This window comes from Rhinatrema bivittatum, chromosome 8 (assembly GCF_901001135.1).
Source record: "Rhinatrema bivittatum chromosome 8, aRhiBiv1.1, whole genome shotgun sequence".
Lineage (NCBI taxonomy): Eukaryota > Metazoa > Chordata > Amphibia > Gymnophiona > Rhinatrematidae > Rhinatrema > Rhinatrema bivittatum.
In genome coordinates, this window is record NC_042622.1 from 263,620,741 (window position 1) to 263,646,570 (window position 25,830).

A 25,830-nucleotide genomic window follows, 5' to 3' on the forward strand; every position below is an offset into this window, starting at 1 on the left:
AAGGCGGCGGCGGAAACTCCTGCTTCATGAAGAGGATTCCCAGCAGTGGCTTCCCTGCGCGAAGAACAGCAGCGGCCCCTCCTGCCGCAGACAGTGACGTCGGGCCACGAGGAGCGGAAGTCCGGGGTGGCCTGGGCTGCATGAAAGAAGAAAGGCCTGTGGCCTCGGGCCAGGAAAGTGGAGGAGGTAGTCGGGCACCTGCCAGACCAGCACAAAGGTGAGAGGCTACTTGCAGGATGGGCTCCACAAACGGCATTGTAACAGTCACCAATCCCCCTGCTCGTCCACCTCAAACCAGGGGGGAATGGCCTACCAGGACCTAACAACCCCCTGGAAGGAACCTTCTCCTTTTTCTTTCTACTCCACACTGCAGGTTTTACACCATCTACTAGCAGTGTCAGTAAAACTGTCTCCGTCTGCTAGTAGGAATGCAAAACTCAGGCATCTGGACTGATCTGGTGTATGAACAGGAAAGGCATGTTAGCAGGAGTGGTAAGATGGGAGGGCTGCACAGAGGAAGACGCTGCTCTTACTTGTGCGTTTATCTGACTTTATTACACATGTTTTTATTGTAAACCGCTCAATTAGCGGCATATAAATGTTAATATTTATTTATTTATTTATTTAATGTCTCTTATATACCGATGTCCGTTTGCACATCGCATCGGTTCACAGTAAAACATGAACTTTATGGGCGAAGCCCTTACAAGGAACAGATAAATACAGTTAACTTTAGGGCATAGCCCTTAACAAAAACCAAGGAAGAAATACATTGGAGGGGGGTATTGATTTACATACTATAACCTATATATATGTATATATATATATATATATATATAAATAACTATAAACATAAAATTATAACATTTCAAGGTACCAAAATCAGAGGCATTTCGTAATCCAATATTCAGGCCGAGTTCACAAATGTGGATTGGGGTTATCCATTTCGGAAGGAGTTTATGTGATGGGGGGTGACGTAGGGTAGGCTTGCTGGAAGAGCCAGGTCTTTAGTTTTTTTTTGAAAGTGGGTGTATATGACTCCATGCGGATGTCATGAGGTAAGGAGTTCCAGATAGTGGGACCGGCTAGAGAGAAGGCTCTGCTTATGGTGTAGGAGAGTTTGAAAGCTTTAATGGGTTGGGAATGTAGGGTTCCTAGGAGAGCTGTGCGGGTGGGTCTGTTGGAGGTGCGAGGGGTGAGTGGAGGGTTGATCCAATTGAGATTGGAGTGTAGCAGACTTTTGTGGATGATGGAGAGTGCTTTATAAAGAATTCGGGAGTGTATAGGGAGCCAGTGTAGAGAGATGAGTATGGGGGTGATATGGTCCTTCTTTTTGGAGTTTGATAGAATACGAGCGGCAGCATTTTGTAAAAGTTGTAAAGGCTTGGTGTGTGAAGCGGGGATGCCAAGGAGAAGTGCGTTACAATAGTCTATTTTGGATAGAATAATAGACTGAAGTACAGTACGGAAATCCATGAAATGGAGAAGAGGTCTGAGTTTTTTTATTGTTTGAAGCTTATAATAACATTCCTTAATGATAGAGTTAATGAATGATTTACAAGTCAGGTGATTATCTATAAGTACACCTAAATTGCGAACCTGTGTGGGGAAAGAGGAGGATGAGTGTGTAGGTGGAATGTCTGGAAGAGGTTGCTTGTTAGATATGATTAAAAGTTCAGTTTTTTTGGGATTTAAAGCTAGATGCATGTCATTAAGAAGTTGGGTGATGGAGGAAAGGCAGGATTCCCAGTTATGTAGGGCAGTTTGGAGGGAGTCGGAAAATGGGAAAATGATTTGCACATCGTCAGCATAAATGAAATGCTTGATGTGCAGGTTGGTGAGCAGGGTGGTGAGAGGAAGCATGTATATATTGAAGAGGGTAGAAGAGAGGGAGGAGCCTTGGGGAACACCCTGAGGCAGACTAATGGGGTCAGATTCTTTATTATCCACAAAGACAGTGAAGAAGCGATTTTGGAGATATGATTGTATCCAGGAGAGGGCATTGCCGGAGATCCCAATACTCCTGAGGATGTTAAGGAGGACATCGTGGTTGACTGTGTCGAACGCAGCCGAGATGTCAAGCATGGCAACCAGATAAGAGGAACCTGAGTCAGTCCCTCTGATGAGAGTATCATGCAGGGAGAGCAGTAAGGTTTCAGTACTGAGATGTTTCCTGAAACCATGTAGTGTGGGAGGGAGGATATTGTTTAGTTCAAGGTGATCAGAAAGACGAGAGTTGACTAGTTTCTCAAGGATTTTAGCTAGGAAGGGGAGGTTAGAAACAGGTCTGTAGTTAGACAAGGTAGCGGGGTCGAGATTGGGTTTTTTGAGTAGTGGTTTCACTACTGCTTGTTTTAGGAAATTTGGGACTGAGCCATGTTCTAGTGAGCAGTTCAGGATATTCGATAGAGGTTTGGCAATTACTTTGGGTATTGAAAGCAGGAGTTTCGAAGGAATAGTTTCAGAGGGATGCGATGAGGGTTTCATAAATCAAACATAAATCAAAATGAACCCAAAATAGAAATATTAATAGCCCAAAAACATAAATAGTAATAGACTAAATGCATTAAACATAAATATGTATTTGTAAACAAAATAAACTTAAAACATAAATCAAAGCAAGAAATAATTGACCCATAAATCAATGAAGATTACACTAACACATCATACTTAACTAATATCTTATTTACTGTGATAACTAAAAACACAATTCAAAATGTAAAAACAATCGGAAATCCAATACACAGAATGGGAGCCAACTAGTTTATTGCTTTTTGGTAAATTCATTTTTATGTTTTGGGTTAACTTTGAATTATGTTTAATTTTAAGAGTATCATTCCTTTCTTTTTTTCTTTTCCTGACGCTGTATAGTATCCCTGTTATGTATCTCTATATTTGTTTTCAAGTGATGCATTGAAAATCAACATAAGAAACTCAAATTGTGCCCTAGGAATTATCCTGCATCCCCCGCTCGATGCTTTGTAATCAGCAGGGGGGCGGAGCTCATTAACCAATCCAGCCCAAGAGGGAGGGACCAATCGGCGTCGCGTGACGTAGGTGCCACTATGGGGAGCAGGAAGGGAAAGGGGCTGGGTCACGTGCGATTTCAAGATGGCGGCGGCAGCCGTGGTTGGGAGGTGAGCGGGGGTTTCTGGGCTAACGGGGCCGGGGGCGGACCCTCGCGGCGGGAGGTGGGGAGTACAGCGCGCGTGCTTACCGGGTTCCAGGAGCTGCCCTGAAAGCTACGTAGGACGGCATCAGCCTGCCTCTGAGTCCAGTGGGTGCAGTACTCTCTCCTGCAGACTTATGAGGGAGGAGGGGGCGGATGGGTCACTAGGGTCAGCTTAAGCCAGGCAGAACACTACAACTGTCATCAAGCGCCAGATAGGTCGAGTTGAGCTGTCCTGAAGTTAGGGGGCACAGGCTAGAGGCATTACAATATGCATCCACCCCCCCCCCTCAAAAAAACCCAAACCATATTCAATCGCTAGACTCATCTGCTGCACAACACATTCCATACCCCTGTATACTCCGAAATACCTAGTGCATTCCCAAATCCATGTAAAACCCCCAACAACACCATCCCCATCCCACGTGCACCCTCAAGCCACCACTGCAGCCAGCACTGTTATGATTGGCAGCTGGAGCAGGCAGGGCTGCTCTTTTTCTGCCCTTACCTGTTGTGCATAAGAACCTGCCAGACTGGGTCAGACCAAGGGTCCATCAAGCCCAGCATCCTGTTTCCAACAGTGGCCAATCCAGGCCATAAGAACCTGGCAAGTATCCAAAAACGAAGTCTATTCCATGTAACCATTGCTAATGGCAGTGGCTATTCTCTGAGTGAACTTAATAGCAGGTAATGGACTTCTCCTCCAAGAACTTATCCAATCCTTTTTTAAACACAGCTACACTAACTGCACTAACCACATCCTCTGGCAACAAATTCCAGAGTTTAATTGTGGGTTGAGTAAAAAAGAACTTTCTCTGATTAGTTTTACATGTGCCACATGTTTATTATTTTCATATAGCATATAGAGAGAGCATATGCTATAGAATTATATGTAGGGTTTCTTATTTTGGTTATTTATAATCTGCAAATGTGGGCATTTATTTTCCAGCTAAGTAAGAGTACTGTGATAGTACACCATATCACAGTGTTTTCATGGTGTGGGCACTATGTTTGGGTGCCGTTTCCAGTTAAATCAAATTACTAACCTTGCAATGTTGTGATGTAACATTTTCTGTTATAGTAAAAAAAAAAAATAGTAGTGAGCTGTGATAACTCTTAGAGTGGCTTGTTGGTAAAGACAGTGATTCAAATACAAATTTTTGACAGGGTGAATATCATTCAAAATACAACATCAAAACTTGAAATAGTTTTAATTGAGAATATTTTTTTATACAATGCTAGAAAGTTATAAAAAAAACCCCAACAGTCGCCTAGATAGATGTTAACGAATTCAGTCCCCTGACACGGGACCGAGTTTCACAGAGCTGCATCGGAAGGGGGAAAGGCTGACTTTAGGAGTGTTAAATATATTCTGTTACTCCTGGGGGGATTCTGTGCAAAATAATTTAAAAAATTCTGTGCACAAAAACTTAAAATTCTGCAAACGTTATATTGGTCAAAATAATACAATTACATGACAGTCTAAGTAATTATATTTTGAACTAATACAGAAATAAGTTATTACTTAAAGTTGCAGAATTTTAAATATTTTGAGGAGAATTTCCCTAGAAATTCACTGTAAGAGTGTCCCTTCCACTCGCTCTCCCACTTTGCCCTCTCAGGCCCCAACTCCTTCACCTGCCAGTATCTCTCCCCTCCACCTCTAGGCTCAACCCCTTCCACTCTATTGCCAGTCCCAGAGTTTGACCCCGTTCTCAGTACTGCCCCTCACACAGGCTCCCTCTGTCCCTCCCTCTCTCACACACATGCTCCCTCTCTCTCACACACTCACACACACCCTCATACAGGCTCCCTCACTCTCTCACACAAACACACATCCTCTCATACAGGCCTTCTTTCTTGCATACCCACCCACACAAGCTCCCTTTCTCTCTCACACACACATCCTCATACAGGCTACCTACGTCTCTCTCTCATGCTCCCCTTCACACAGGCTCTCTCTCACACATACACAATCCCTTCACACAGGCTAGCACCCTCACATACACACGATCCCTTTTTCATACACACGAGCTCCCAATCTCTCACACACATACACACTCCTTCACAATCTCCTCATATAGGCTCCCTCTCTCTGGCACCCACACTCAAACATCCTCCCACCCCCCCCTTACCTCCTATTCTCTCTGAAAGCCACATTCAAGCATTCCCCCTCCTGCACTCTTACCTCCCATGCTCTCTTTCACCCTCCCCTCCCCCACACCCCCACCCCTCATATAGGCTCCCTCTCTCTGAAACCCACACTCAAGCGTTCCCCCTCCTGCACTCTTACCTCCCATGCTCTCTCTCACACCCTCATGCTCTCGCTCACCGCCCCCACACCCCCCTCTCCTCTCTCACACCCCCTCCCCCTCCTCTCACACACATTCTCTCTCACTGGGGCCTTTATTTTCGCCACGAGCGTAGCACACTCCATTCGTGGCACACGGGAGCTTTCCATTTTTGCCACGAGCGGAGCACACTCCGTTCGCAGCACACGGGGGGCCTTCCATCTTTGTCGCGAACGGTGCGCCAGGGCCTTCATCTTTGCTGCGAATGTAGTGCGTCCCGCAGCACACGCAGGCCTTCGTCTTTGCGCGCTCAGGGTCTCATGCCGGGGTCTCCTGCTATTTTCTTCGCAGAATTTGGCAGTTCTGCGCGGGGGGGATTCTGCGCAAATTCGTGCTTAAATTGTGAGAAGTGTCAGACCTGAGCTGCAAAGCCTCCACGATGATTCTCCGGGTCAAGAAAACAATGAAGATTAGGTAGAGGAGGCTAATCCACGGGTAATTATTGCAAAATGTTTGGACTTTGTACACAAGATGGAAGATTCTGCAAGTCAAGCGTTCGGGGAAGAAACTCACATATGAAAATAAACACATATCAGTCTTCCAAGATTATTCATCTAAGCTCTCTGCACTCCGGAAGGGGTTTTCACCGTGTTGTACCAGATTGCGTAAACTGGGACTAAGATTTGCTCTAATTTACCCGGCTCGACTTTGTGTTCATCTGCCTGAAGCAGTACAATGGTGTCAGTCGGCGGCAGAGGCAGCCAGTTTAGTCTCTCCATTGGCAAAAGCAAAGTTGGACTCTCAGGCTGGCTCATAGCATTGAACATTTTTGTTTTCTCTTCTCGTTAGTGGCTTTGGGGGATGATGTCAGTCTCCTCTGGTCGGGGTTGCCAGACTGTTGGACTTGCCAGGCTCTGTACGGGGAGCACAGGGGCCTGTGTCTACTTTCTGGTTGGCTAGCCACGCTTTATCTTTCTTTTTATGGGGGAGATTTAGTGTTTGATCTTTTTGGCTAATATTTGGAGTCAATTGGACTTACTAGACTCTACCAGGGTCTTCTACCTCTTTTTGTACCCTGGAATTTCAGGGAGCATAGAGGACTTTGCACATTTTTTTTTCTATGCAGAGAATGGTCATAAGATTCATCCATTTGATACAAACTTGGGGAGGTGTGTGGGGGTGAATGTAGGCAGTTTGGGAGGATTCTGGCATAGGTGGTGATCTCTCAACTTGTGGTATTGGCTATAAGGTTGGGAATGGGTCTGGGGAGGGGTGGGTGGTATTGGGGTTGGACAGAACAGTCTAGTTAGTGTGTGTGGGCTATTTCTGGACAAGGCTCCGATTGGTTAATTTAGTGCCAGGGGATTTTCTAGCTGGGGGGTGACCACCCTAGGATGATGTTTTTTCTTTTGCATTCCCTACAATTAGATTTCAGTACTGGGTAAAAACACTTTAAAATTGATCTCTTGGAATGTTGTGGTATTCATACTCCAGTAAAACAGAAAAAGGTTCTTGATGCACTTAAGAAACAGTCTGCTGATATTCTGTTTCTTCCGGAGACACATTTAAATGATATTGAGCATCCGAAGCTCCGAAGGTATTGGGTTGGACTGCTGCATTTTGCATCCACAACCAGGTCTGCGGGAGTTGCTATATTGATGAGTAAAAATGTGCCTTTACAGGTTACTCAAGTCCATACAGATCCTCAGGGCAGATATATTATTTTACAGGATGCAATAGTTGGTCATCGGGTCACTTTTTGTAATATTTATGCTCCTAATTAATATGATCACTCCTTTTTTTGTCACATAGTCCAGAAACTTTGGCCAATTATGGATGGGATAGTGGTCGTGGGTGGGGACTTCAGTCTCATTATGGACCCTTTATTAGATAAAGTCAACTCCTCAGAGGGGTGCGAGGTTGGGCGCACGAAAGAGTATTCTCTTTTTGCTCTCTGAATTACAGCTTTTGGAGTCTTGGCATACCTTATATCCCTTGGAGAAAGATTTTACTCATCTATCCAGGGCCCATGCTACCTATTCCAGGTAAGATTATTTTTTAATATGTAAATCTAGCTTTGCCCAGGTTGATGAGGCTGGCATTGGTAATATAGCCATCTCTGATCATGCATCCAGTTGGCTAAATGTTGCGCTCGGGGGTGGACCCTTGTCCTGGGGCAAGGATGGAATGGCTCCTGAAAGGGAATAGGAGGTAACTGGCCCCAGGGGGCGGAGCACTGAAGGAGATAGAGGCAAGGTAGAGCTTCATCACTGGAAGCCCAAGGTTCCCCCGGGAGTAGCCCGTAGGAACTCGGGCAGCTTGGACTTAGGTGGTCCTCGCAGGGTCTCCTGGGAGAATGGAAGTCCGGCGTGCCCACGAACACAGAAGGAGCGCGGTCGGGTTCGAGCTGGAGCAGGGAGAACCAGAACAGTGTTGGTGATGACAAGGCGAGGAACAGAGCCAGAATCTGGAGGTGAGGTCAGGCAGGCGAAAGGTCAATGTCCATAAGTCAGTCCGAGGAGTGGTCAACGAAGCAAGGGTCAGATACTGGAGGTCAGATGTAGTCAGAGGCAAGCAGAGGTCTAGAGGCAGGCGGCAGTCAGGCGAGCAGGTCTGGAGCAGGCTGAGGTCTTTGAGGCTCTTTTCGATAACTGGGGATCCTCATCCCTTTGAACTTGGACCAGTTAAATGTCCTTAACCTCCAACCTCTTCTTGCTAATACCGGGGATAGACTAGTGATATGGCAATCTCTTCCTTTATGGCTGGGAGGTCTGGTGAGTCTCTTTAAGATGGTCATTTTTCCAAAATGGCAATATGTTCTTCAGATATTGCCTATCTGTCTTGTCAGGAATGACCTACAGGCCTTAGATAAGATGATTACTTTCCTTCCTTTGGGTGGGGAAGAAACCTAGAACTGGGGAAAAGGAGGATTGGGTCTTCCTGATATGGAGGATTATAATTTGGCCAGTTTGTTGTGGGTGGCTAGGGATTGGCTTTATGATGGCTCTGTTTTCACTGACATTGTTAGTGATCGATCACTCACAGTTAATTTAGATTTGAGATATATTCTTCAAGCCCCTTCAGCTAGTCTTAGCTCACCATGTTTTATTGACTTCCCTACGCTGGGCATGGAAATCTCTCATGATGAAATTACAAATCTCGACAACATGTACCCCATTTTTACCGATTCAAGCGAATTTAGACTTCCAGCCCGATTCTTCTTCTCTATTTTTATTTTGGAGAGCGAGGAGAGTTACTCCGCTTCAGCATGTGCTCTCTGGAGAAGGGATTATTCTTCCTTTTCAAACTTTACAAAGCAGATATGGCTTTAGACACTTAGATGTTTTTTTCGTATTTCCAACTGCGCCATTATACTAACTCTTTAAGATCTATGGATCTTGTGTCTCCAGTCATAGATAAAATAGACACCTTTTTTGTGTGGAATGGAGGAAACTTTCTTTATCTTTGATTTATAAAGGGCTGCAACAATTGGCCAAGTAGGGGTGGATACCTTATGTTTGGGAATGTTTGAGGGTAGAGGGTGGGTTTTACTTGATTGCAGTCCTTTGTCAGCTTGCTTTCAGGCAGAGCAGAGTTTATCTACTAATAGTTACTTAAGAGAAATGCAATTTAAATTTTTACATAGGGCATGTTTTTTCTCCGCGCGGGGCCTTTAAGGCGCAAATGTCATCTACAGCATTGTATCTGAAAGGTGAATTAGAAGTGGGCTCTTTTGTCCATGCTTTTTGGGGATGCCTTATTATTTCTCGTTTTTGGAAGAGAATAAATAACCTTTTGGGATCTGCTTTGCCTTTGCAACCCAAAACAATATTATTTGAAATGTGTTTATCTATGTATATATCTTAAGAAGTCAGAGGAGAGGAAATTACTGGTTCAGGGGAAGCGTTCGATCTTGTTGGTTTGGAGGGGAAACAATTCTCCTTCTTACTGGCAATGGCGAAATGGAGACTTTGGCAGCTCATTCGTCTTTTAGATCCAAGACCAAGCTTCTTGGGAGTATGGGATTTGTATATCCCAACTCTTTCAAGCAGAGCTAGGAGCTTAATTTTGAATACTTTGTAGAGACTATGGTTACCCATAGACTTGGAGGTAGAATCTGGGGGTAAGGGAGAGGGAGGGTGGGGGTCTGGAAGAGTTGGGCTTATGGGTAGGGTCAGATGTGCAAGAACACGGCATTGACTGGTTGGTGAACTTTCCGGGTAGGTAGGGTGGTTAGCTGGGATGGCAGTAACCAGGAGGGAATTAGGAAGTGTATATTAACATTTGCATAAACAGTTTTGTGTTGGCTTGTTAATGCGCTGGGTAACTACGACTATTACTATGTATGTATCTCTATGTTTGTGAAAATTCAAACTGCACACTTCTCCTGCTTTGTTTCTTTCTTGACCAATTAATAAAATATATTTAACCATAAAACTATTTCAAAGTTTTTGATGTTGTATTTTGAATGATACTCACCCTGTCAAAAATTTGTATTTGACTCCCTGTCTTTACCAACAAGCCTCTCTAAGAGTTATCTCAGCACAATACTGTTTGGTTGTTTTTCCCTTTGGTGTGATTTCTGCGCTTTGGTCCACTGTATTTTTTATAGTAAAAAAAACCAAACCAGACTTCCAATTCTTTTAAAGCTTTATAAATGCTGGCAGGACTGGTAAAATGCTGTGTGTCTCTCAGCCTGCGTTGTTGTGAGCTCAGAGGCAGGAAGAGATCTCAGCACTTTCAGCAAGTGACGTCCCCTTATTACTCGCCATACAAATGAATATTCAAATTCTGGTGTCAGCTCAATAACCGCAAAACAAATTCCCTCTGCTAGCAGGCATTTTGTGAAGTAGCACATAGTTCTAGAAAAAAGACACTCGGCACCTATGTAGCAAAACTTGCTATACCAAACCAGCACTAACACCAGGAACTCAAAAAACCGACATTGGCCTATGACAAGGCAGCAATGCTAATTATTGCAGCCTGCCCTAGAACACCAATATATCTCCATTGGGAGGTGTAGATTGGAAAACGGAGCAAGCTGGCCTGCTACAGATCCTTACACAGAAAATACACACTGAAATAATACCTAACCTTTGTCACAAATGCAAAACACAGACAGACCCTTGCAAAATGCAGAATAAGTGATCAAGGCCTAGACACTGAAAGATGTAGATGAAAACTGAGCTGGAAATCCCAAGAAGCCAGATTCTGTGCAATGTAATAATGGAGAAATAGTATCGGAATTGCCTTTCCTCCTGTGCTGTACAAAATTCAGAAATGTACATTCGCCAAAGCTGAGAGACTTCCCACAAAATGGCAGGAAAAACTCTAATCTTGGGGGAAACATGAGAAACGGCAACTATAGCAGAAAAACGTGTGGTATTCTGCCCACCAGGCCAGAAATTAAATTTGACCAGAGAGAATATGAACCAGCACCAAAATCTGAGACTTGTCCCTGATATTGACTTTTTGTAACTTGAATATAAGAAATTGCCATGCTGGGTCAGACCAAGGGTCCATCATTCCCAGTATCCTGTTTCCAACAGAGGCCAAACCAGGCTACAAGTACCCGAACACTAAGTAGATCCCATGCTACTGATGCAATTAATAGCAGTGGCTATTCCCTAAGTAAACTTGATTAATAGCAGTTAATGGACTTCTCCTCCAAGAACTTATCCAATCCTTTTTTAAACCCAGCTACACTAACTGCACTAACCACATCCTCTGGCATCAAATTCCAGAGCTTTATTGTGCGTTGAGTGAAAAAGAATTTTCTCCGATTAGTCTTAAATGTCTTAAATCCTTCCCACGGCCACCCAACATGCCCATCACGAACATCATCCCTACTCATTTTGATATAAATTTTCCTCGTTGCCCAACACGAATATTGTATAAAGTTCTCTCTGTTTCCCACAAATCTTTTGCTTAGTTTAAATTGTTGTGCCACTCTCTGAGTAGCCTGTTCCTATGTACTTCCTACTCTGCGTTTTATAGTTCCTATTCCCCCCCCCCCCACCTACCTGTTTTATGTAATTTCCAACCTTTTGTTTTTGATGTAAACCGATATGATGTCCCCACTAATATCGGTATAGAAATTTAAATAAATAAATAAATAAATGTGCTACATGCTAACTAATGATGAGGGTGCCTGAACAGAAAACCAACATGGAGAAAGGAAAATGCCCCAGAATCCTCTATTTTCTTAGCCTGATGAACTCTTACTTATTGAGAATGACTTGCAGAATTCCTAGGACATCTGGACAGGCAGTCAAGCTAGCCCCACCTATGATGCCTAATTATAGGGTCATAAAAGCAGAAGCCAACGGTGGGAACTTCCGGCTATACGGATACTACAGAGGCAATCTTTCTCAGGGGTTTCTATAAACACAGCCATAGATGTGTTAATTACCCTGACCAGCAAGAGTTTATCAGAACAATGGACTATCTAGAGAGTGATGGTAAATGGGCCCCACCTTGGAGAAATACTCAGGGGTAGCTAGGGATGATCTTATCATGCTGTTGACATGACAACCTATCGGGCCTGCTATTGGTCGCGTGTTTTCCCTTACCCCTTATTCAGTAAGGGGAGGAAAACACATGTCCAACCCGCCGAACCTAATAGCGCCCTCAACATGCAAATGCATGTTGATGGCCCTATTGGGTATTCGCGCGCGATTCAGAAAGTAAAATGTACAGCCAAGCCGCACAGAAATTAGCGCCTACCTTTGGGTAGGCGCTAATTTCTTCCGGCACCGGGGAAAGTGCACAGAAAAGCAGTAAAAACTGCTTTTCTGTGTATCCTCCGACTTAATATCATGGCGATATTAAGTCGGAGGATACTCTTCCACTCATCAATCTCCAATTGTTCCTGTTTGCATGTATCCTTTGAGAAGTTGGGCAAAGTATGCAGGTAAAAAGTGCCGACACAAAAAGGAAGCCCAGATCTTTGCTTTGTGCAGGCCAAAAGTGAATTTGACAGGAAGCTTTCCAGAGAGGCAAGACCCCCAAATAGGAGTTGGTTGGCCCTCTAGATGACCGAGGTGTAGAAAGAGCGCTCAGGGACGTCAGGGCTATTGCAGAAAATCTCAATGAATTCTTTGCTTTTGTCTTTACTGAAGGAAGGTATTGGGGAGATACCTAAGCTGGACCCATTTTTTGAGGGTGCTGATTCAGAGGAACTGAAGCAAATCAGGGCGAACTGGGAAGATGTAATAGAGCAAACCGACAAACTAAAAAAGAAAAAAAACAGCAGGACTCACTGATATAAACCCCCGAGTTCTGAAAGAATTTAAACATGAAGTTGCAGACTTAGTAGTAATTTCTAACTCCTTGTTTAAATCAGCTATGGCACCTGAGGATTGGAAGGTGACCAGCGTAACACCCATTTTTAAAAAGGGTTCCAGGGGTGATGGGAAAACAACAGATCGGTGAGCGTTAGACAAAGGCCTTTGAGAAAAGTTCATCAGGAAACGAGCCATGGGATAGGAGGCAAAGTCCAATGGTGGACTGGTAACTGGCTAAAAGATAGGAAGTAGAAAGTAGGACTGAATGCTGACTTCTCTCAATGAAAAAAAGGCAAATAGTAGCATGCCACCAAGGATCTAAACTGGGACTGGTGCTTTTTAATAATATATTTATAAATGAGCTGGAAAAAAGGGAGTGATGAGTGAGGTTAGAAGATTTGAAGATGACAGCTGATTGTGAGGAGTTGCGAGAAGACCTTGTGAGGCCGGGGGGACTGGGCATCTAAACGGCAGATGATGCGTATACGGAAGAATAGTCCAAACTATAGGTACACGATGCTGGGTTCTTTATTAGATGTCACCACCCAGGAAAAGGATCTTGGAATCGTGGACAGTACTGTGAAGTCCTCTGCCTAGTGCACAGCGGCAATCAAAAAAGCAAATAGAACGTTGGGTATTATGAGTCCGGCTGATGTTAGTCCAGTGAATGCACAGAATAAAGGTTAACAAAAACAAAAAAATATCTATATAAAGTGATACCTTTTTATTGGAATAATTTAATACATTTCTTGACTAACTTTCAAGAGCTAATATTCTCTTCTTTCAGGTCTGAATTCAAATGAGAAAAAGATATTCTTGTAAACCGTTGTGATGGCGAATCCGGACGGTATAAAAAACTCGACAAATAAATACATTTATTTATTTAAAAATGTTTGTATACCGCTTTTACAAACATAGAAACATAGAAATGACGGCAGAAGAAGACCAAATGGCCCATCTAGTCTGCCCAGCAAGCTTCACACATATTTTCTCTCATACTTATCTGTTTCTCTTAGCTCTTGGTTCTATTTCCCTTCCACCCCCACCTTTAATGTAGAGAGCAGTGATGGAGCTGCATCCAAGTGAAATATCTAGCTTGATTCGTTAGGGGTAGTAGCCGCCGCAATAAGCAAGCTGCACCCATGCTTATTTGTTTTACCCAGACTATGTTATTAGCCCTTATTGGTTGTTTTTCTTCTCCCCTGCCGTTGAAGCAGGGAGCTATGCTGGATATGCATGACGTATAAGTCTTCTCCCATGCCATTGAAGCAGAGAGCCATGCTGGATGTGCATCGAAAGTGAAGTATCAGGCACATTTGGTTTGGGGTAGTAACCGCCGTAACAAGCCAGCTACTCCCCGCTTTGTGAGTGCGAACCCTCTTTTCTTCTCCCCTGCCGTTGAAGCAGAGAGCTCTGCTGGATGTGTGAAGTATCAGTTTTTCTTCTCCCCTGCCGTTGAATCAGAGAACTTTGCTGTATATGCATTGAAAGTGAAGTATCAGGCTTATTTGATTTGGGGTAGTAACCGCCGTAACAAGCCAGCTACTCCCCTCTTTGTGAGTGTGAATCCTTTTTTCCACATTTCCTCTTGCTGTTGAAGCTTAGAGCGATGTTGGAGTCACCGTAAGCCTGTGTATGTTTATTTAATAAGGGTATTGACTCCAGGCAGTAGCCATCATTCTGGCGAGTCACCCACTCTTCATTGGCAGCCTCTTGACTTTATGGATCCACAGTGTTTATCCCACGCCCCTTTGAAGTCCTTCAAAATGGTTTACATAAACAGCATTTCTAAAAAATTAAAAGATTAATTGCATTAAAACCAAAAGAAACCGAAAAAAAAATACAAAATAATTATAACATACAAAAAATGTATTATCAAAAAAAAAGTTAGCAAATATAACATAAATAAAAATATTATAAGATGCCATGTAAATACTTGTAAGAAATGAATTGTTAAGTGAGCTTGAAAACTGGAATTGATTATTTGGTAGTTATGGTTTTAAAAGCGATTTGAAAATAGAGAGAGATGTGGCTCTGCCATAAGTGAATCATAAAAAGCATTCAGTTATGGGGTGAAGGGGAATTGATAGGTGATCAGAAGGTGACAAGCAGTATAGTTTTAATTTATGGCTCATAATGTGATAGGAAACCTAGATCTTAGAGGCCAGGCCGACAGCTGCATGGGGCAGCAGTTTTTGGAGCCAGAACCACTGCCTCAATGACCTTATGATCAGGATAATTGGAGGAACGTTTAAAACAAGCCAGGAATGCAAGCCTTCTGAAGTCAAAATGATCAGGCAGTTTGGGACTGACAAAAAAGGACTCGAGAGAGACCTACAGTAGATTTCCTATAACGTTATTCAGCAGACTGGAATGCCTTTTATGATTCTCTTATGGTAACCATACCACACTATACTTCTGGTAATGTCATCTTTTGCTCGTTTGAATTCAGACCTGAAGAGAGAGTATTAGCTCTTGAAAGCTAGTTAAGATGTATTCAATTACTCCAATAAAAAAAGTATCATCTTATATAGATCTAGGGTTTTTTTTTTAAATTTGTTAACATTTATTCCAGGTATTATAAGGAAAGGAATGGAAAATAAAACAGAAGCTGATATAATACCTGTATATTGATCTATGGTACGAATGCATCTTGAATATTGCATTCCGTTCTGGTCATCCCTTTCAAAAAAGACATAGCGGAACTTGAAAAGATACAGAGAACAGTGACTACAATGATAAAAGAGGATGAAATGGCTCCCCTATGAGGGAAGACTAAACAGGTTAGGGCTCTTCATCCTAGAGAAGAGACGGCTGAGAGGAGATGCAATAGAGGTCTATAAAATTGAGTGGAATGGACTGGGTAAATGGGGCCTTCAATACACCACCTAAAGATAGACCGGCATACTAGGCTTCACAGTAGAGTGTATTAAAACACTTCTACAGCCCACACCAACATTTATTTATTTATTTAAGTTTTTTATATACCAACATTCAAGACGACAGTCCCATCATGCTGGTTCACAAGAAACAGGAGTGCAAAATAATAATAAACTTAACAACTTGAACAATAGTGCAGAAAAAGCAGTTACATGTAACAAGGAAAAAATAGAACTTGGAGTAAGAGGAAAATGCAGATCAGATAATTACATATAATAACATTGTAAGAGGTGGCTATTAATGATATTGCTGGCGATGTGTGTTGATTGTTGGGAGACATGAAAGACTCTTCAAACCTCAGCCGACACGGGTCCATGTTTTGAACTGTTGTTCTTTGCCAGGGCAATATTAACCCAATCGGTTGTAGGGACTGCATTCAATCAAGAAATGACTTAAATGGGGAACTATTATTTATCCTTTCCAGTAGTATGGACTAAGGGACTCTCCATGAAGCTAATAGATAGCACACTCAAAACAAATTGGAGAAAGTATTTTTTTCATTCAGCACACAAAGTATAGAATTTGTTGCCAGAGGAAGTGGTGAAAGCGTAGCTAGGTTTGAAAAGGGTTTAGACCGGTTCCTGGAGGAAAAGTCTATAAACCAGTAGTAGCTATGTAGGTTTGGGAAAGCCACTGGTTGTCCCTGGTTGGGAGTAAGAGGGATTGGTCCTATTTAGGATCCTTCCAGGTACTTGTGACCTGGATTGGCCACTTTTGGAGACAGGATGCTGGGCTTGATGAACCTTTGGTCTGACCCTATATGACATTTTGTTCTTAGGCAGTTTTCAAAAGGAAAGTTTTAAAAATTGGTGCAAAGAACCCATGGAATTTTCACTTCTTCGGGCAGTTTGAAAATGCCCTCATAATACGGGCAACTCAGACTGTATACATTATGTACAGTATATAAACACATAGCAAGTAAATAAATCTGTGTGCATCTGTGCTGGTGCAGAGTGGAACGGAAGGAGCAGGTCCTGGGCTTGACCCAGCCTGCTGTGTGCGCACCGGCTGTCAGCAGTTTCTCCTCTTCCTTGCCCCCATGTCATCTTGGTTTCTTGCCCTGCCTCCCCCGCACCCACACACACACTCCCATTAGTCATGACATTGCAAATCCCCTTTTTTAATACCGAGGAAGAATTAAAAACCCCTTATACGGCACCCAGGAAAGTGCTCTGATCCTTCTGTATAACTGTCAGGGAGCATGCTGACCCATCTGTACTCTACTCCGAGCATGCGCCATGCCCTCTGTATAATGCCTCTTCACCCTCCCGCCCCCACTCTGGGACACTCTCCTTCCTCTGGCATGTCTGTTACCACATCTGCCTCTCCATGGCACTCAGCTCCCAGCAGAGGTATGCCTTGTCTGGGGAGAGTGCCCCTTTGTGTCCCCATAACGCTGAGCGGTTTACTAATTCTATTTATTAATAAAATGTATTTGCTTTCCCAGCTGGTTGCTCAAAGTGAATCACATCAACATATAACTTAAAATAACAATATAAAAACCACATAGTCCTATCACCAGATCCATACAAACACGATATAAAACAGTTAAACACTAGAAGACAAATAATTCAAAACAAAAATATAACCCAAAAGCAATACATATAAAATGTATCACCCAAATCAACATATCAAGAATTTCAATAATATCAATAGCCAGTTCTTGTAGAATTTCACAAAATACTTTTATCCTCCGAAGCCAACCCGCAAATCTACAAATTTGATCCCAGATTCAATGGCCATAAAAGTATCTGTAAAAAGATAACACATTGTAAAAGGTCTCTTAGACCCACCCGTCTTTTAGCAATCAAATACTTCCAAATCGTTAATGGGACACAGATGAGTGGGAGATGTGCAGGACCCATTACAGTGGGCTCACAGGGAGTAGATGGGGTACTGGTGGGTGACACTCGTCCTAGGATAAGGAGACGAATAGCCAGCAGGAAAAAGGAGGTGATCGTTCTCCTGTATAAGTTGTTTGCTGAGACCTCATTTGGATGACTATGTACAGTTCTGGAGACAGCACCTTCAATCGCATATAAACCAGATGGAGTTGGTCCAGAGAGAGCTATTAAAGAGGTCAGCAATCTTCATCATATGGGGACAGACTTAAAGATCGAAACGTGTATACCCTGGAGCAGGGGTCAGGAACCTATGGCTCGCGAGCCAGATGTGGCTCTTTTGATGGCTGCATCTGGCTCGCAGACAAATCTTTAATAAAAAAGTAAAAATCTAACAAAACCCCCACCCTCCCTATGCCCCCCCAAGACCTCCAAAATTAATTTACTACAACCCCCCACCCTCCTGACCCCCCAAGACCTGCCAAAAGTCCCTGGTGGTCCAGCGGGGGTCCAGGAGCGGTCCGGGAGCGATCTCCTGGACTTGGGCTGTCTGCTGCCAGTAATCAAAATGACGCCATAAGAACATAAGAAAATGCCATACTGGGTCAGACCAAGGGTCCATTAAGCCCAGCATCCTGTTTCCAACAGTGGCCAATCCAGGCCATAAGAACCTGGCAAGTACCCAAAAACTAAGTCTATTCCATGTAACCATTGCTAATGGCAGTGGCTATTCTCTAAGTGAACTTAATAGCAGGTAATGGACTTCTCCTCCAAGAACTTATCCAATCCTTTTTTAAACACATCTATACTAACTGCACGAACCACATTCTCTGGCAACAAATTCCAGAGTTTAATTGTGCGTTGAGTAAAAAAGAACTTTCTCCGATTAGTTTTAAATGTGCCACATGCTAACTTCATGGAGTGCCCCCTAGTCCTTCTATTATCCGAAAGAGTAAATAACCGATTCACATCTACCCGTTCTAGACCTCTCATGATTTTAAACACCTCTATCATATCCCCCCTCAGTCGTCTCTTCTCCAAGCTGAAAAGTCCTAACCTCTTTAGTCTTTCCTCATAGGGGAGTTGTTCCATTCCCCTTATCATTTTGGATAACACATTGAAATCGTCGGTACAGTGTGCTGCGGCAGTCAAAAAAGCAAACAGAATGTTGGGAATTATTAGAAAAGGAATGGTGAATTTTTCACCATTCCTTTTCTAATAATTCCCAACATTCTGTTTGCTTTTTTGACTGCCGCAGCACACTGTACCGACGATTTCAATGTGTTATCCATTATGACACCTGGAGTGAGGCAAAGGGCCAATGGACCTTTGCCCTCACTATGTCGCTGGGGTCGACCAATGGCGGCGGTAGCCCCTGTGACAGAGTAAGGGCAAAGGGCAGTCGACGCCATTTTGATTACTGGCAGCCGACGGCCCTTTGCCCTTACTATGTCACAGGGGCTACCATCGCCATTGGTCGACCCCAGTGACATAGTGAGGGCAAAGGGCCATCGGCGCCATTTTGACTACTGGCAGCCGACAGCCCAAGTCCAGGAGATTGCTCCTGGACCCCTGCTGGACCACCAGGGACTTTTGGCAGGTCTTGGGGGGGTCAGGAGGGTGGGGGTTGTAGTAAATTAATTTTGGAGGTCTTGGGGGGTGTCAGGAGGGTGGGGGTTTTTGTTAGATTTTTACTTTTTTATTAAAGATTTGTCTGCGAGCCCTGGACCCCCGCTGGACCACCAGGGACTTTTGGCAGGTCTTGGGGGGGTCAGGAGGGTGGGGGGTTGTAGTAAATTAATTTGGCAGGTCTTGGGGGGCATCAAGAGAGTAGGGGGTTGCAGTAAATTAATTTGGTAGGTCTTGCGAGGGTGGTCAGGAGGGTGGGGGATTGTAGTTAGTATGGCTCTCACGGAATTACATTTTAAAATATGTGGCTTTCATGGCTCTCTCAGCCAAAAAGGTTCCCGACCCCTGCCCTGGAGGAAAGGAGGAGATACAATGCAGACATTTAAATACGTTCAGGCAATAAATACACAAGAGGCAGGCCTCTTTCAGTGGAAAGGAGGCTCTAGAACGAGGGGTGAAAGGGGGTAGGCTCAGGAGTAACCCAAGGAAATGTACAGAAAAGGTGGTGGATGCATGGAGCAGCCTCCCTGCTGGAGATGAGGACAGTATCAGAATTTAGGAAAGCACAGGAAAAGCACAGGGGGGGGGGTCTTTGTGGGAGAGAGCGGGATTGTAACGTTAAGCAGGAGATATGAATGAGCAAACTGGGTGGGCTTCATCTGCCCCCATGTTCTAGTTTGTAGCTGGACTCCTAGGAAGAGGACGGGCTACTGAGAGAAGGGCTGAAAGGGAAGAGGACAGGGTGTGGGAGTCCCTTAGAACAGGGCTTACAGAGAGAAGAGCACAGGGGACCCCTTTATAGCAGGGCTCACAGGGACTCGAGGTGCTGGCACCTGTGGATGTTTGCTTTTGTTGTGTTAATCTTGGTAGAGTTAACAATTTCCATATTCTGACGTATTTATTCTTTATTCCCCCTTCAGCTCCAAGGAGCTGGCACAGGAGATCAAGGCATTTATCAGTGGAGTGGACCCTGTGCACGGCAACAAGCTCCCGTTGAAGGAGCACGCCCGGTGCGCCATCGTGCTGCTCTGGAACCTGCCGCCCGCCCGCAATGCCGCCCTCGATCATCTGCGCGGTGTCTTCGATGAGTACGTGAGTGGTTACCTGATGGAGCTGGAGAGCGAAAACGGGGCTCGGGCCATAGTGGGGCCCAGCCTGGATGATATCGTCCAGGAGATCCAGAGCGTGCTATCCGAGTTCATCTGTGTGAACCCTAAAGTCTGGGCACCTGTGGTGTCCGCCTGGTCCATCGATCTCATGGGGCAGCTGAGCAGCAAGTATGCTGGCCGGCACAGTGTTCCCCATGCCAGCAGCCTGAATGAGCTCCTTCAGCTCTGGATGTCCTGCAAGGCCACCCGCACGCTGATGGACAGCTACACCCAGTGCCTTTCCTCCATGATCAGCACCTGCCCAGATGCCTGCGTGGACGCCCTCCTGGACACCTCTGTCCAGCACTCGCCCCACTTTGACTGGGTGGTGGCTCACATTGGCTCCTCATTCCCCAACACTATCATTAGCCGGGTGCTGTCCTGTGGCCTGAAAGACTTCTGTATGCACGGGGTGGCACCACCCGATGCCCTCTTTCCTACAGCGGCTGACAAGCGAATCCCCAAGATTGCGTCGGTGGTGGGGATCTTGGGACATCTTGCCTCCAGGCACTCTGACAGCATTAAGCAGGAGCTGCTGAAGATGTTCCACGAGAGCCTAGGGCCGGTGCGGGATCAGCAGCAGAAAGCCACCGTGCCCTTCCTTCTCCAGCTGGCCGTCATGTCCCCCATGCTGCTCAGCACCATCTCAGCAGAGCTGGTGGATTCCCTGAAGCCCGGTGTCCTCAACCAACTGCACCAACACTTCGCAACCCTGCCCAGAGAGGACCTGGAGAACACAGTGAGCCTTATCGTCCACCTCATCTCCCAGATGTCCAACGGGGCTTACCGCATCTTGCAGTTCCTGGTCAACACCGCCATGCCGGCGTCCGTCATCACCACCCCAGGGCTAGCGGTGCACGATGGGGTGCGGGAAGCCTGCGATCGCATCATCCAGCTCCTGCTGCTCAATCTGCAGAAGCTGGTGTACAGCCGCAGCTCTGCCAGCCTCATTGACGCAGTGCCCCGCCCAGTCCCGTTCCTGGACGAGCTGAAACGCCACATCCGAGATCTCTGCGTGGAGACCCTGAGGCTAGAGAGAAAGCGGTTTCTCTGGCAGCATCAACTCCTGGGCCTGCTCTCCATTTACTGCAATCCCAGCTGTGCCCCTGATGCCCTCTTTTACATGCTGACCCTGGCTAAGAGCCAGGAGGAACTGAGTTTGGCTGCCCAGCTCTATGCTGTCCTAATGTCCTCTGTGAGCAACCTGCTGCCCACAACCATCAAGAAATGTGTCTCGCAGATCCATTCTGGAAGCATCTCAGAACAGCACATGGTCCAGCTGTTTGGCAACCTGGCACTGATCATGCAGTGGGAAGAGGGCCCTTCGTCCATGAGCTCCCATCTGGCTATGAGTGTGTCGTCGCACCTCTATGACTTTGGCCAGTTGCTGCTTCATCGGAATATGGAGGTCTCCAAGGCCGTGACCCTGCTATTATCTGTTTGCCCCATGCCAAAGGCCATCAGACCTGCTCATTTGCTGGTCATCATTCGCTCAGCAGTCCATCAGTTCTTTCTAGTGCTGCACCAGCAATGTTCCACCGGGGTCGGGTATACCAGCAAGCTTCTCTCGCGGCTAAGTGGCATCTCCTCGCTCAGCATGAAGGCCATCCTGCAGCAGCTGGTGGAAGGTGCCTTGCACAGGGGCAACATCCGGCTCTTCGGGGGCAGTGTTGAGGCATGGACCTGGGAGAGCTGCTGCCTGGAGGACAGCAACAAAACTTCCCTGCTGGACATCAACCAAAGATTCAGCACTGCCGTTAACTTCTCTGGTAGCATCTGGTCGGTGTTCCATGCCGGCATTATTGGGCGTGGCCTGAAGCCGTGCCACGCCTCTCATGAGCAGGAGCAGTCAGAAATCATTTACAACACCCAAAGGTTCATAAGCCTGATCATCCGCTGTTGTAGTGGGGGCAGATACCACGTGGACCCCACCCAGCTGCAGCCTCATGAGGTACTCGTCAATCCTGAGGCTGCCAAAACGGTGGCAGTGGTGCTTGTGGAAATCATCTGCCCAGACGTGACCAACAGTGAACTGGCCTGGCCGCCAGAGGAGCACACGCGCAACACGGTGGAGAGGGACATTCAGATCTACAAGCGTTTTAAGGAGAACCCGCTGCTCTTCCAGCTCCTGCATTTCGTGGCCCTGGGCCGGCCAGCCCTCTGCTACTGCTCGGTCTTGCTGCGTGGCTTGCTGGCCACCTTAATGGCTCAATGGGAAGGCTCCAGGGATGAGCAGACGATAAGCTCTCCATGGCACCTGCAGGCCTCCTGTGCTCTGGTAGCTTGCATGGGGGAGGGCTACCTGCTGCCGCCTGTGCTTAGTAACATGCACGAGATCTTCAGCCAGCTGGCGCCGTTTGAGGTGCACATGCTGCTGCTGAGTGTATGGGAGTACCTGAAGGAAAACAGCCCCCTGCCTCAGAAATTTACCTTCAGCGCCGACAAGGGCCTCTTCTTCAGGGATTTTGCTCGCGATGGAGACATGGGGAAGTACCTGGGCGTCCTGCACAGTGTCCTGCACAAGAACATTGATAGACTGGGGCTCTTATCTGGCAGGCTTCAGGCCTATCCTTGAACCTCATTTAGCCTTTTCTGGGATGACCAAAGAACACCACCGAGCAGTGAGGGGGAAGACCAAAGGCCAGTGGGATTTATGTCTCCGGCAATAGATGTGGAACGAGAGATGCCAGCAGGGCTCCTCGCATCTCGTGGTTATGCTTCAAGGCCTTATGCGGCAGCCGGGCGTCATTAGGATGCCGAAAGTGGTAAATGAGTCGAGCAGACAGGACTGATGGTGACTCCTCATTCACATTCCACCAAGGCGGCAGGGGGCCTGCCCTTTGGAAACTTCAGGGTCGGGAGGGCACGATGGAAAGAGTTGGCTATATCGCCCTCCAGTGGCAGAAATCTGGAAATTACAAAATAAAAAAAAAATAGATTATACAGTGGGTATTTATTTTGTATATAATTATATTTTTTTTAATAGGCTTAGTAGTCTTCCCTTCCTGCAGTAGGGAGATGCAACAGCTCAGAATAGTGTTTAACCTCCGGACAATGCTGGAGGTGGGAGAATAATTTGGTATCACCGTGCGGCTTCAGATAATTCCAGTTCTGTACTCCTAAATCAGTTCCGTGGTAATTCCCTGGGCACTACTGTGACAGCAAGAGCACGTGACACACATTTCCCTGCCCACTTTAAACATATTCATTTACCACACAACTCTGTTCCCACAAACAAATCCATGTATCCCACACCCACTTAAAAACATGCCTCTGATTCATATCCTCACACGTGCACCAACTCCAACCCCTTTACATGCATTTACACACACATGTACCCCTAGCCCCCTAAATATCTCATACATGCACATCTCAACTCAATCTAAACATCCATCGCATACATACCTGGGGCTTCCCGTCTCCCGTGATGCCGTGTGAATGGCCGCAGAATCAGACACCGGCCATGGAATTGGCTGGACGCCACAGAAGCACCACGGGAGACTGGTGGCTGAGTCCGGGGGGGAGGAGACAGCAGCTGGCTGGCACATTTGCGACTCCTCACCTTCACTGGCCAATTTCCCCCCTACCTGTACCAGTTGGGTTAGCAGCAGTTGCTGTAACCGTGTCCTCCTCCTGTTCCCTGACTGTCGCTTTGAAGCACGCTGTATTACAGAGGTCCAACATGCTTCAAAGCGACAGTCGGGCCCTGAGCAGCAGAGGAGGACACAGTTTGAGGCGACAACCTTCTTCTCTTACTACTAGCCCAGTCAGCATGAGGAGGGCTGGCAGGTGAATGAGGCGCTTAAGGGAGTCTGGCTGGTATTTGAGATGGGGGGGAAGATAGAAAGTGTACGGGATGGGGAGAAGAAGGGAGAGAGGGAACAGAATTGAAGAGGTAAAATGCCCTCTCCTCCATTTTTGAGAGCTCTTACTCCACATTTTTACCTGAGATCTCCCACTCATTAAACTCCTAAGCCAAAAGAAATTGTACAGGCAAAGCAAGGTTGGAAAATGACTTAATTTTTATTGTGCAAAATACACTTGCAGCATTTAAAATGCAAATGTATTCAAAAAATGTAAACTTATTCAAATGTATGCAAACCAGTGCAGGAAACTAGGGTCTGTGCCCCCACATGCACCCCTCTCCCTCTCTCCACTTGCTAACCTGTGTCAGATGGGATGTTACCACCGATAGACACTGCAAATTCCAATCCAGAGCTGCTGCGACATCTCTCAGGCACTTCCTAATGGCCTGAGTCTTAATGTTTTCAGGACAGCAGTGGATGGGAAAGTAGAAGATCCCGCACAAAAGAATCTGTAAATAAACTGGGAGCTCTGCACCCTTCGAAAAATAAAAATACACCTTTTCATGTGAAGCTTAGGGCCGGATTTTCAAAAGGCTGCACGTGCTGGGCGGGGCCAGAGGCCTGCAGCACAGCGGCCATTGTCGCTGTGTCGAGGGATTGTGTGCTGGCAGGCATAAAAGATAAAGTAAAACTTTTGGGGGGGGGGGGGGTTAGAGTAGGGCTAGGGGGGGAAAGGTTCGGGGAAGGGGTGGGAAGGTCAGGCTAGGGGGAACGGAATGGAGGAAAGCAGCTCGGCGCACGCAAGGTGCACAATTATGCACCCCGTTGTGCGCACCGACCCCGGATTTTATAACATGCGCGGGCCGGGTAGTGCACGCATGTTATAAAATCTACCTCTTAGTGTAAGTGTTCTGTGAGGTAGAAATAAGTTTCTGTTTGGGGGAGACGGCGGGAGAGGAGGACACATATTGTGATGCCTGAAGCCTAGTCCCTCTAAGAGCCAAGCCCAGCTTTACTCCTCCCTACCAGGTGCCCTTTTTTTTTTATCCAGGAGGTTAATCCTATCTTGCCAACAGCCATGTCCCCGTGGGGAGCGGGCATTAGGACATTCACCCGCCAGCATTCAAAAGCCAAGGAGAACCCTCTTAGGTTGTTGCACTTGATAGACCACTTTTCACCAAGACATACAGAGCAGTTTTATTAAAAAAAAATACACAATGCTATTGTAATGTTTTGTACTCAATAAACCATACAATACAGCATAGCGTGCAAAACCCTGTGTTTGTTTGAAGTCTTGGCCAAAAGGCCAGTTGAGTGGAGGAAGGGAACCGTTGAGGCCCAGGGAACCCACTCACCTCTCAAATCACTGCAGCTGCCATCTTGTCGACCTTTCGGTGCCCACCCCTATCCCCTGCCCTAGACGCCGATTGGCCTTTTCCTCCCCTGGATTGGTGATGTTTCCGGAGACGGACCCACAGAGTCAGGGCCTGCCTCTGTCTGGGCTGGCAGATCTGTCGGCCCTGCCCCCCTGCTGATTAAATCTTCATGAGCAGAGGAAGCGTGTTGGGCCCTGGACCCTACTACGTTTATTTTCACAAGTTAAATTTTGAGCTCTGAGGGCCCAACATTCAGAGCATGTTCAGGTCTATTTAGCCAGATAAGTGGGACTCGGGCGGCCTAGTAGTGGCCACTGAATATGCGCCTCCGTTCAGCGGCTGCT

At 46.0% G+C, this 25,830-nt stretch overlaps 1 protein-coding gene across 2 annotated transcripts; it reads left to right on the forward strand.

The window, feature by feature from the left end:
* Window positions 1-3,101: 3,101 nt before the first annotated feature.
* INTS5 (integrator complex subunit 5) lies at window positions 3,102-24,801 on the forward strand. Of its 2 annotated transcripts, none has more exons than XM_029614862.1 (2): window positions 3,102-3,137; window positions 20,077-24,801. In XM_029614862.1, the coding sequence occupies exons 1-2, from the start codon at window positions 3,112-3,114 to the stop codon at window positions 22,877-22,879; spliced, it is 2,829 nt and encodes a 942-aa protein (XP_029470722.1). In that variant the 5' UTR covers window positions 3,102-3,111; the 3' UTR covers window positions 22,880-24,801. The 2 variants fall into 2 exon arrangements, with proteins under 2 accessions (XP_029470722.1, XP_029470721.1); XM_029614861.1 differs by lacking the exon at window positions 3,102-3,137 and adding an exon at window positions 15,877-17,765.
* Window positions 24,802-25,830: the final 1,029 nt, after the last annotated feature.